General features: G+C 44.7%; 1 protein-coding gene across 1 annotated transcript; it reads left to right on the top strand.

The window, feature by feature from the left end:
- The first annotated feature begins 8,748 nt into the window (after nt 1-8,748).
- Nucleotides 8,749-11,457, top strand: LOC147982388 (uncharacterized). Its single transcript, XM_087517324.1, has 2 exons — nt 8,749-9,606; nt 10,094-11,457. Exons 1-2 carry the CDS (start codon nt 9,479-9,481, stop codon nt 11,235-11,237), a joined length of 1,272 nt encoding a protein of 423 aa, XP_087373450.1. The 5' UTR covers nt 8,749-9,478; the 3' UTR covers nt 11,238-11,457.
- The last annotated feature ends 723 nt before the right edge of the window (nt 11,458-12,180 follow it).

Genomic DNA, 12,180 nt, shown 5'->3' with positions numbered 1-12,180 from the left:
ATGATTGTAACCTCAACTATCTACCTCTCTTGCTTTAAATTGAGTTTAACTGTGAAAATAAAAGTATCATATATAAACACAATGTATCGACGAGGCGCAGCATGCCGCCGCGCGGGTACATGCTAGTAGTAGCTAAAAGAGAAGATGTGCTCACGTCCACATATTTTGATGACATAGATGCCGACACTACTACGGTTATTAACTAGAGTACCTGCCAGAGTTCATCGGCTAAAGAAAAGCATCAACATTACTTTTTCCGATGGTTCAGTTGTGTGATATCAAAACGACCAGTTTCCATAAATGTACAGAATAACTTTATAAGTAGTACAGATGGGCTTCAAATATTTTATAGGAATTGTTAGACCATAGAAGGTTGAGATTTTAAAATTTTCTGGACGAGCTTAACAATATTCAAGCAAACTTCCAAATTCTAATGAACAAAATTTTGAAATATAAAAAATGGCTTTTACAACTTTATATCATAAAATAATTAAGATTCAATGTGGAAACCAAAAATGTTAATTAACACTTGATGTAAAAACTGATATATTATTGCTGTTTTTCATGGCTGCTACATCCGTAAAAGTTGATGGAAATTTGTGTTTGCTTTCTACCTTGAAGAGTACATACTTGGCAGAACATTCATTTGAACATGTTTGTTATTGGGGCTTCAGATTATTCTGGTTTTTAAAAACATGTAGTCTTTCATTATGACCTATATATTATATAATTGAATTAGGCTTGATTAGTATATTTTCATGTTTATAATTTACAAGGCATTTGCGAAATATGATGCATGGTATTATTAACCCAATGGAAATATGTCGATGACATTGGGGTCAAAAATCTTTTGTATTGCATCTTATTAGTTACAATCATCCAGAACTATTTTTGAATTATACATAAATTTTAATTTTAACTTATATTGGAATCAACAAACATTAATATATATGCAATGCTTCCATTAAATAGACTAGCCCGTGCAGACGCACGGGTTGACGACTAGTGTTCATAATGGCCCTCAGATACGGCCACTCCAATCTATCATAAGCCTTCATCATGTCCAATTTGAGAGCACAAAAACTATTTGTTTTTGCCTTAGACCTCTTCATGAAATGCAAGCACTCATAAGCACATATGATTTTATCAGTGATAAGCCTCCTCGGTACAAAAGCAGACTGCTCCGCCGAAATTATGTCCGCTAGGATCAACTTCAGTCTGTTGGCCATCACTTTAGAAGAAATCTTACACATTACGTTGCATAAGCTTATGGGCTGAAATTGAGATAAGAGGGTGGGGTTTATTACCTTTGGTATTAAAACTAGAACAGTGTCATCAATACCTTCCGGGCTCTCTTCTCCTCGAACAATTTTCAGCACCACCCTCGTTACGTCGTCACCACATATGTCCTAGTGGCGTTGATAAAAATGCGCCGGGAACCCGTCTGGTCCAGGTGCCTTAGTCGTGAACATTTGAAACAAAGCTGTTTCACCTCATCTTTAGTGTATTCCGCATTCAGCATTGCATTCATGTCCTCAGAAACTTTCCTCGGGACGTGATTAAGCACTTCATCCATCCCCTGGACCTCCTCGGATTTGTATAACGTTTGATAAAAATTATTTACCATAGCTTTGAGCTCATTTGGATCCACCACAATTGCTCCCAAGGAGTTTTGTAGGGCTTTTATCATGTTCTTCTTCCGCCTCAAACTCGCTCGGAGATGGAAAAACTTGGTGTTCCTGTCACCAGCCGTCAACCAGTCTATTCTTGCCCTCTGGCGCCACATTATTTCCTCCCGGTGATACATCTCAGTAAGGCGTTCATTTATCTTGAGTTCAACATGTGAGGGCCATGTACGGAGAGGGTCGCCGCGCAGCTCTTCTAACATCTTTTTTAGATGTTTAATCTCCTTTCTCACGCTTCCGAACGTATCACTACTCCATCTCCCAAGCCCTCTGGCCAGGTTCGCAATCTTAAGGCGTATTTATTCTACCGAGTTGCATGGAACATCGGCATTCCAGCCCTGGAGCAGCATATCTTTCAAGCCCTCATGCGTCTCCCACATTGTATCATACCTGAATTCCTTCTTTGTCCTTTCGCCCTTGGCTCGACCAAGATCTAGTAACAAGGTCATGTGGTCCGATGATGCCGCAACTTCATCTGATATGGAAGCCAGCGGAAATCTCGTTAGCCAATCCACATTTACTAGTGCCCTGTCCAGACGGCAACGGGTAAAGGAGCCCCCCGTCACTTTCTTTTCGAACGTCCAAAAACAGCCCTTATAGCCCAAATCTAGTAACATGCAAACATCTACAGTATCTCTGAATGCTTGGATCTGAGCATTGCTGCGTTGTCCTACTCCTTCATGCTCATCTGGACGTAAAACCTCATTAAAATCGCCAATACATAACCATGAAAGATTGCTTAACGTGCTTATGTTTTTTAGTACAGTCCATGTTTGGTGTCGTAGATGGGTCTGCACCTCCCCATAGACACAAGTCATCCTCCATGGATCCTTCCCTTGTTCCTCAACAGATATATCAAGGTGATAACAGGAATAACCAAGAACCTCAACTTTTATTGAATTGTTCCAAAATAAGCCAATACCACCACTCCTTCCCTGACTATCAATAGCATAAGAATTATCAAAACCTATCGAGCTAGCCAACGCTTCTACCCTTCGGCCTTCAATCAGTGTTTCCACAATACGGAGTAGGGTAGGGGTAAACTTCTTCGCAAATTCACGAAGTTCTTGAACTGCCGCAGGTTTACCCGCGCCACGGCAGTTCCAACATAGCGCATTCATTGGGCTCGGCGGCGCTCCTCGAAGGAGCCTGCCAAAGAAGTGACGATGTTGCCATGACCGACACTTCTCTCCACGTCCTCCTCTCCTGCACCTGTGCTCATCTTGACTCTTTTTGGATCTTGTTTGCTGCTTGGGCTCGGGGGGACAAATGGGGATGAGGGTAGCGCTAACATCGCCCCAGGACCAACCCTGTTTGATTCATTGTTACCAGACTGCTTCACATGGGTTGGCGCCCTTTTCCTATTGTTGTCTCCCTCCTCCATGATGGCATCGGATGTAGTGCCCGAGTACTCCTTCCCATCGCTGCTCTGATCTTCATCGAAACGGGGTCTGGTTCCACGTCCACCGCGGCCTCCCCGCCGTCCTCCTCTTCTTCCACCCCCTCCCCCCGGGCCTTGTCCAGTACGCATGACCCAAGACGCCCTGAGATCTTGGAAGACCAGCGCTGACAGAGGGTGTATACCATTACCGTGCTCTTTAAACTGATGGCCCAACATGCCACAGACCGCACACCAATCTGGGAGTTTTTCATATTTAATCCTGTAGATCTAGCGTTTCCCCTCTCTTATCATAGAGACTGCATTCTTCAAAGGTTTATTGACATTGATCCGGACCCAAACTCGATGGAAATTGCCATTGAAGTCTTGTGATTGGGGTTCGGCATAAATGACCTCGCCTACCTTTGTTGCTAGAGATGGAACAAGATGAGCATATAGCTGTGGAACATCATGGATCTGCACCCAAATCTCTATAGTGTCAAGCTGAACTGTGGACGGCTTCGTCAAGCCAATCGTATTGTTTGAGGATGACAGCATCCCCTCTGAAGTGCCACGGGCCGTCCCTCGTAACTCTTTCCCAATCCCCCAAGCAGGAGAACTGCCCCGTATACAGATTATCTTCCAGAGGCTTGAACTGGACCTCCTGGGCTAGATCCCGTGCAGCTCTCATGTTTTTGAAGAACCAAAATTGGCTGTAGGTTTTGGCCGAGTGAACCCTGGCCAACGCTATCCATCGCGCTGCCTCGGCCGGAGCCTCCTTCTCATCAAAAACCACGTCGTCAAGATCCTCCTCCCAAAGACCAAGATCCTTCATCAGCGCCGTCACATCGTCGGGCTCCATAGGTCCCCTCGAGCTCGACACTGAAGCTCCGCCTGGCGCCATGATGTCTTGAACCCTAACCCGATCAGAAAACGAGAGGAAGAAAACCCTAGCACGAGGCAGGGAAACTTTTTGTGAGGTCTTTTTTTGCAGTGAGTATTGTTGTTTTAGGATGTTGTTCGGCCGTAAGTATGGGCTTTGGTCCAACACTCGGCCCGAAGAGAGGATCGTGTCACGGGAGCCCAACCCAACGTACGGCAACCAGAGAGAGTCTCTTCTCCCTTCTCCGGTCCATGGCCTCGTCCTCACCCTCCAGCGCCTCCACCCGCCGCAGCCTCGCCACGTCCTCCACCTCCTTCCTCCCCCACCAAGCCTGACATGCTGATGCGGAGCATCCCTCGACCATCATGATGAACGTCACACCACCACCGCAAGGACGGAGAGGACCATGGACAAGAGCACGTGCACACGCCATCGAGAACGAGGTGAACTCTTTCCTCTTCGAGCTCCACTCAAATTCATTCGAGAGTTGGGTCCTACCTCAAACGGAGGTGTTGTGCATGATTAGGTATCAAGGTGTTGATGATGGAGAGGCTAGCACGAAGACCCAAGCACCTACGGTCAAGAAGAAGGAGAAGGAGAGAAGCGAGAAGAACGAGAGGGGTCGGAGCTCCCTGGACGCCCCGGGTGCCCGGCCCCGCAGCCCCGGGTGCCCGGGACTCTTCCAGCCGCCGGCCCTGCCCACTCCGGGTGCCCAGCCCCTTGGCACCGGGTGCCCGGGCCAGCCCCACTCCGGCCCAGTTCCCCACCGAGTGCCCGACCCAGCTCCTGGCGCGGCCTTGGCCCTCCCCGGTGAAGGAAATATGCCCTAGAGGCAATAATAAATTTATTATTTATTTCCTTATATCATGATAAATGTTTATTATTCATGCTAGAATTGTATTAACCGAAAACATAATACATGTGTGAATACATAGACAAACAGAGTGTCACTAGTATGCCTCTACTTGACTAGCTCGTTAATCAAAGATGGTTATGTTTCCTAACCATAGACAAAGAAGTTGTTATTTGATTAACGGGATCACATCATTAGTAGAATGATCTGATTGACATGACCCATTCCATTAGCTTAGCACCCGATCATTTAGTATGTTGCTATTGCTTTCTTCATGACTTATACATGTTCCTATGACTATGAGATTATGCAACTCCCGTTTGCCGGAGGAACACTTTGTGTGCTACCAAACGTCACAACGTAACTGGGTGATTATAAAGGAGCTCTACAGGTGTCTCCAAAGGTACATGTTGGGTTGGCGTATTTCGAGATTAGGATTTGTCACTCCGATTGTCGAAGAGGTATCTCTGGGCCCTCTCGGTAATGCACATCACATAAGCCTTGCAAGCATTACAACTAGTGTGTTAGTTGTGAGATGATGTATTATGGAACGAGTAAAGAGACTTGCCGTAACGAGATTGAACTAGGTATTGGATACCGACGATCGAATCTCGGGCAAGTAACATACCGATGACAAAGGGAACGACGTATGTTGTTATGCGGTCTGACCAATAAAGATCTTCGTAGAATATGTAGGAGCCAATATGGGCATCCAGGTCCCGCTATTGGTTATTGACCGGAGACGTGTCTCGGTCATGTCTACATTGTTCTCGAACCGTAGGGTCCGCACGCTTAAAGTTACGATGACAGTTATTATGAGTTTATGCATTTTGATGTACCGAAGTTAGTTGGAGTCCCGGATGTGATCACGGACATGACGAGGAGTCTCGAAATGGTCGAGACATAAATATTGATATATTGGACGACTATATTCGGACACCGGAAGTGTTCCGGATGAGTTTCGGATAAAACCGGAGCACCGGGGGGTTACCGGAACCCCCCGGGGGGTTTATGGGCCTCATGGGCCTAAAGTGGAGAAGAGGAAGGGGCTGCCAGGGCAGGCCGCGCGCCCCCTCTCCCCCTAGTCCGAATTGGACAAGGAGGGAGGGGCGGCGCCCCCCCCTTTCCTTCTCTCCCTCCACCTCTCCTACTTGGACAAGGAAAAGGGAGGGGAGTCCTACTCCCGGTAGGAGTAGGACTCCTCCTGCGCGCCTCCTCTAGGCCGGCCGCACCCCCCCCCTTGGATCCTTTATATACGGAGGCAGGGGGCATCCTAGGATACACAAGTTGATCTTCGTGATCGTTCCTTAGCCGTGTGCGGTGCCCCCCTCCACCATATTCCACCTCGGTCATATCGTTGTAGTGCTTAGGTGAAGCCCTGCGTCGGTAGAACATCATCATCGTCACTACGCCGTTGTGCTGACAGAACTCATCCCTGAAGCTTTGCTGGATCGGAGCCCGGAGAGCGTCATCGAGCTGTACGTGTGCTAAGAACTCGGAGGTGCCGGAGTAACGGTGCTTGGATCGGTCGGATCGGGAAGACGTACGACTACTTCCTCTACGTTGTGTCAACGCTTCCGTTGCGATCTACAAGGGTGCGTAGATCATACTCTCCCCTCTCCTTGCTATGCATCACCATGATCTTGCGTGTGCGTAGGAAAATTTTGAAATTACTACGTTCCCCAACACCCGGGTGCCCGGCCATGTTGGGCCCGGGAGCCCCCCCTCCTCCAGCCGGCTCCCAGGTCGGTCCGGGTGCCCGGCCCTCTACCCCCCGGGTGCTCGGCCACCTCTTGGCGCCCACCCCTGTCCGGTCCGGGTGCCCAAACCTCCGCACTCCGGGTGCCCGGACTACTCCGAGAGTGTCTGCGTTTTGAGGGTCATTTTGGACCTTTGTATTCCCCTCTCCCTCTATTTCATCCCTAGACTATAAGTACCTCCCACCTAGCTCATTTAGAGGATAGAAAAGTATATGCGATGATTATGTGAGCTTTGCTCCTTGTACCCATTCCTCCAGGAGATCAAGACCTCCTAGGAGAAGATCCCTAGTGGATATCAAGCCCCCATCTTGGGAAGGATCCCCATCATAGGATTATCAAGACCTCTCTCCTCATAGGATTGGGATGAACTAGTTACCTTGTATCTTTCTTTTGTTGTCCTTGGATCATTGTGACCTCTTGTGTGTTCTTGGATCTAGCATATGTGTGATTGGATCTAGTCAATTTAAGTGTTTTCCCTCTCATGTGTTCTTCGTGATCTTCGTGTTCTTGGGGATTTCCCCTCCAATTCATGAAAGATCTCCATCTAGGGTTCCACCTTACAACATCTTGGTATCATGAGCCATGGTTTCTCACGAAATTGGAGCCCCCCTCTTTGTTTTCTAGCCTAATTTCGTGTGTTCTTCCCCAATTTCGAAAATTCCCCATCAAAAATAGCCCCCAATTTTTTTTGTGATTTGTTGGTTTGATGAGGTTTTGTTGGTTTTGATCCATGGATTTGCTTGGTTTCAAGTGGATCTAGCCTTCCCCCCCCCCCATCCATATCCACCTTTCCCTCCACGAAATCTACCAATTTCTTCCATTTATCCATGAATTTTCGCCCAAATCCGTGACCCCCGGGCACCCGGACCCCCCGTGCAACCCCGCTGACCACCCCGGGTGCCCGCACCCCTTACCCCCGGGCACCCGGACCCCCGGGCCTTTTTTCCGCCCAAACTCCCTGCCCACCCCGGGTGCCCGCACCCCCGACCCCCGGGCACCCGCACCCCCGAATCAGCCCACTAACATTCACCATTCCACTCATAACTTTCACTCCCAAACTCCGATTTTGGTGTTCTTTGGCTCGTTGAAAAGCTAGCGACGTGCCCGAGCTGCTCATCTTGGTTTTACCACCATTTGACTCTATCAAAATTTTGGCATTTTTGCATCTTTGAATAGGCCATCCACCATATCATACGCAAAACCACCATAGCTTTCCGCAACCTAACCCAATTTTTGCTCCATATAGCATTTGTGATTGCTTGAGGGGTGAATTGAGTCTCCTAAGGTATTTCGGCTACTTAGGGACGGTTGCTTCTTCATCATCCACCACCACCACTTCCGCATTGCTAACTCCGGAACCACCAACGCATTCTGCTACCACCATTTGACATTTTCCTTTGGAGATTTTGAGTTTGCGGTTTTTGCCGTTTCCTAAGGTGTTTCGGCTACTTAGGGACGGGTCTACATCATCTTGGTATCTACATCAAGAACACCGCCACTCATCATCGCCACGAGGTCGTCTTCGACATCGACCCCTTCACCAATTTAACACCCTAACCATAAGCAAGAACGGTAACCTCTATATCATCTTGGTATCGTGGTATCCCATCATTGTATATTCTTGCCATTACATTGTTAACCCCTTAGCCCATTTTGCGTCACTTGCCTATCGAGACTAGCCTTTGAGTATTACCGGCAACGTTACTTGTGCACATTAGTGATCTGTACCTTCCATTGCATACATACCATATCATATTGGTATCATCTTGGTATCACATCATCTCTTGTGTCACAAGATTGTTCCCGCATATACAAAATTGCTATCTAAAATGACTTTTCTCGAGAAGCAACTACTTATGTTATGGAGGCGGATCCAATGGAAAATCACCCCCGATAAACAACTTCGTAGTTGGGTGTAACATAACCATCTTTGTTGCTCTGACTGCAATGTCCATATCTATGGTAGTTATCACCATCAACCTCCACACTAATCCTGGCCCAAAAAAAACCTAAATCCAAGAGCAATGCTTGGGTAAAAATCCGTTGGTTATAGGGCATTGTTTCAGTAAAGGCTACTTGCTCTTTTATAATGGTCCTTCTCAAAACTAACATTAAAAATTACAGCACCCACAGGTGCAGCTCATGACTCGTCTCATGTAAGACCAGCAAACCCTCCATTATATTTCTACATGGCTTGTGGGTTGTTTCACTTGTTTGCGTAGAGTGAACGACATTTTCCACCACCGTAATGAGACTATTGGTTCCAATCATTGTAAATTTTAAATACAAACCATCCAATATTGTTGAATCTTATTGTCCTTGTATGATTTGGGTGGAAGGGGAATGACTCTAAAGTTTAATCTGAATAGGGCAACTTCACAAGCATGCTACTCCTAGATAAAGGCTGGGTGTTTATAGTGTATAGTGTCTAGTTGATTTTAATGACTAATAAGCATTAAGGATTATGGCCTTCCAGGATTTTCTTGCTTCAAGGCCTTGCATAAGCTGATTCACATTGTCCTTGTTTGGGCAATATACATGCACACCAAGTTCATCATTTCAATTGATGTACTAAAACACTTTTTGGTCAATTTATTTTGACTAACCTCATTCATGCTGGTCTTGCAAGGTGTCAATTGAAGAATTAGAAAAAACATTGGTGTGGATGAAAAAAAATCTTAGATACATAATTTCGGATCACCCTAGATGTTTAAGAATCTCAGACTAAACATACAACTTATTATTTTTAAGACACATACTACTTAATACCAGAACATCATTGCCAACGTGTAAACAACATTACAGGGCTTCCTACATATGGATAAGATGGATATACTTTCCTGAATAGTTGTTGTGACAAGTTCAATATAACCCAAATCTGTATGTTTGAGGAAATGGTTTCTAATTTTGATTGAACTTATGTTATTCTATTATGTGGAAGGATCGACCTTACAAGGGACTTTCTATGTTTACAGGCTTGTGAAAACCATTAACATTGAGAGGACTTTCGGCTGGATTAAAGAGTTTGGATTTGCGGGCACAACAAGGTAATTCATTTTAATATTATTTTTGCACTTTACTAGCACTAACATCGTTTATTTGTATAAATATATTTTAGATTAGTGAATAAAAGTGTCCCGCAAAAAAATAAAAATAAAATTGACACTTGAGTGGGTAAAAAAATTTGTCTAAATAAAGTAATTGTGGATCAAGTCGACATATTTCTTTCTCCAGTTGTTCCCTAAATAAGTTGTTCTACGTGTTACAGTTTGATTAGAACGAAAGAATAACAAATTTTCGTGTATGAATTTCATACTAAATATATATTTCAACTCCCATGTCGAGAGAATTCCTAGTCTCTCATATAAAGGAAAAACAGATGCATTTCAGAAACTTAGAATTATCAGACCATATGTAATTTTCTATAGGAAGGGTCAAAGCAATTTTAGACTTGTATGCTTTTAGCTCTATTGTTTTGTAATATTAGTTTTTGCCTGACCCATAGTTCTAACCCAGAACATCTTAATTATGTAGGCTCGTTGTCATATATGGGCAAAAACCATCTCAAAAGGATATATATGGGCAATGGCTGCCATATATATGCAATGAAAGAATAGAAGTCCTGGAAATAGATATGAAAGCATTAGCATGTCAGCAGGAAAAAGATTGGACATCAACAACGGTTCCACTAGTGGAGACTTCAGATCAAGCAGCAACTGATACCGACGGAGATACCAGTACCTGCAGCGATAGTTCCTGCAGAGACTCGGCTAGTGGTTACACCAGCAGTTCAGCGGTCCAACCAGCCAAGACTTATGTGAACGAGAATAAAGAAGCAAAACCTGCTGTCATATATGGGCAAAGCCCATCTCAAAACACAAATTATGGGAAAATGCTGCCATATATATGCAATGAACGACTAGAAGTCCCGGAAATTGATATGAAAACATCAGCATGTCAGCGGGAACAAGATATGGCACCAACAGCGGTTCCACCGGTGGAGACTTCAGCTTCAGCAGTGACAAACACTGAGAGAGATAGTACCTGCAGCAATAGTTTCTGCAGAGACTCGGCCAATAGTTACACCAACAGTTCAGCTGTCCAACCGGCCAAGACTGATATGAGCGAGGATAAAGAATCACAACCTACAACCATATATGGGCAAAGGCTGCCATTTATATGCAATGGCAGAATAGAAGTCCCGGAAATTAATATGAAAACATTAGAATGCCAGCAGGAAAAAGATAAGACATCAACAACGATTCCACCAGTGGAGACTTCAGCTCCAGCCACGACTGATACTGACAGAGATACCAGTACCTGTAGAAACAGTTCCTTCACAGACTCGGCCGACAGTTCAGCGCTACAACCGGAAAAGACCGATGTGAGTGAGGATAAAGAAGCAAAACCTACCACTACTAAACAACCTGCAGCGGAGGAAGCTGAGCAGATGGAGCCTGAGGTTCTCCCCAAAGCATTCATTTCTAATGTTTTTCCGTCAGAAATGGAGAAGCTACACCAAGAGAATGTTCTGCTGAGAGGAGAGGTCAAGGAATTGCGTGATGAAGTGAATGTTTTGATGAAGGTAGCCAAAGGAAGTGCTGACAAGATCAACCACCTGCTCATTTTGGCCTGTCTAATAATGTTTTTCAGTGGTTTGGTGGCAAACTGGAAGTGATAAGAATAAGATAGCGGTTTCTTTCTGGAGGTGTTGGAGTTTGTGTATGTCAAGACATGCTTTTGGAGTTTATTGTAATACTCTTTCAAGTTTTGACCATCTTATTTTTGACCCAAATGATAAGTGTCACACGTGTGGTACGAAGTAACATCGCCCTGGTGTTTTTAATTTGATGTTGCATGTAAATTTATTTCCTATTCTTGTGCATGACCTGTGTATATAACGCTAGCCCTGCAACTTATGCTTACATGCTTTACGCATGTATTTGGTATATTTTTGCAATTTGCACCACTTGATTGCTAGATTTTTTTTTAGTTTTGATTGCTAGAATTAGTACGACAATGTACAAGATGTAGTTGCTTTTCTATTCACCTTCACAGTTGCCTTATTTATTTTCCCAAATCCGTACTTCTCAGGCCCAAGCATCATTAACATGTCTAGAAACCAAGCCATATCACTTTGCTGACTTTTATGGAGGATTGGTTACGAAAATGCTCATTAGCGCGAGCACAAATGATCTCGATATCCATGTTAGTGCATGCGAAGATTCGAGACTGGTCTCGTATTCATATCTATATATTTATCTGTATTTCTTTCAGACCTGAGCATGTGAAATCATTAGTTAAGAGTTACACTTCGTAAAGATCACTTGCCACCTTCTTAGATTTGTGTTTCTCGTGAAAGAATAATTTTTTTCCAAGAAGCACATCCATAAAAACACCTTCAAAATCTAGGGAAAAGGGGACAAAAACCGAGAAGCCGAAAAAGCACCATCCAAATCATGAAAACCCGTAAAGGAAAGTAAAAAAAATCCAAAAAAAAGGAAAAATGCCAAGTACGCAACACGTGGTGACGGCTGGGTGTACCACTTGGCGCGCTCTCATGCCACAAAAATGACCCTTGTTGGATCCCCGTAAAGGTAAGCTTAGTTAAGAAATCTAGT

Source organism: Triticum urartu, chromosome 3A, assembly GCF_056163025.1.
Source record: "Triticum urartu cultivar PI428250 chromosome 3A, HENAU_Tu73, whole genome shotgun sequence".
Taxonomy (NCBI): Eukaryota; Viridiplantae; Streptophyta; class Magnoliopsida; order Poales; family Poaceae; genus Triticum; species Triticum urartu.
The sequence above is the reverse complement of the archived record's forward strand: the minus strand, read 5'-3'. Positions and strand labels throughout refer to the sequence as shown.

Bases quoted from the DNA above. Each gene is read 5' to 3' on its own strand.
- LOC147982388 (XM_087517324.1), top strand. From the start codon at position 9,479: ATGTTATTCTATTATGTGGAAGGATCGACCTTACAAGGGACTTTCTAT. The intron at 9,607-10,093 runs GTAATTCATTTT...TTAATTATGTAG, and splicing joins GGATTTGCGGGCACAACAAG to GCTCGTTGTCATATATGGGC.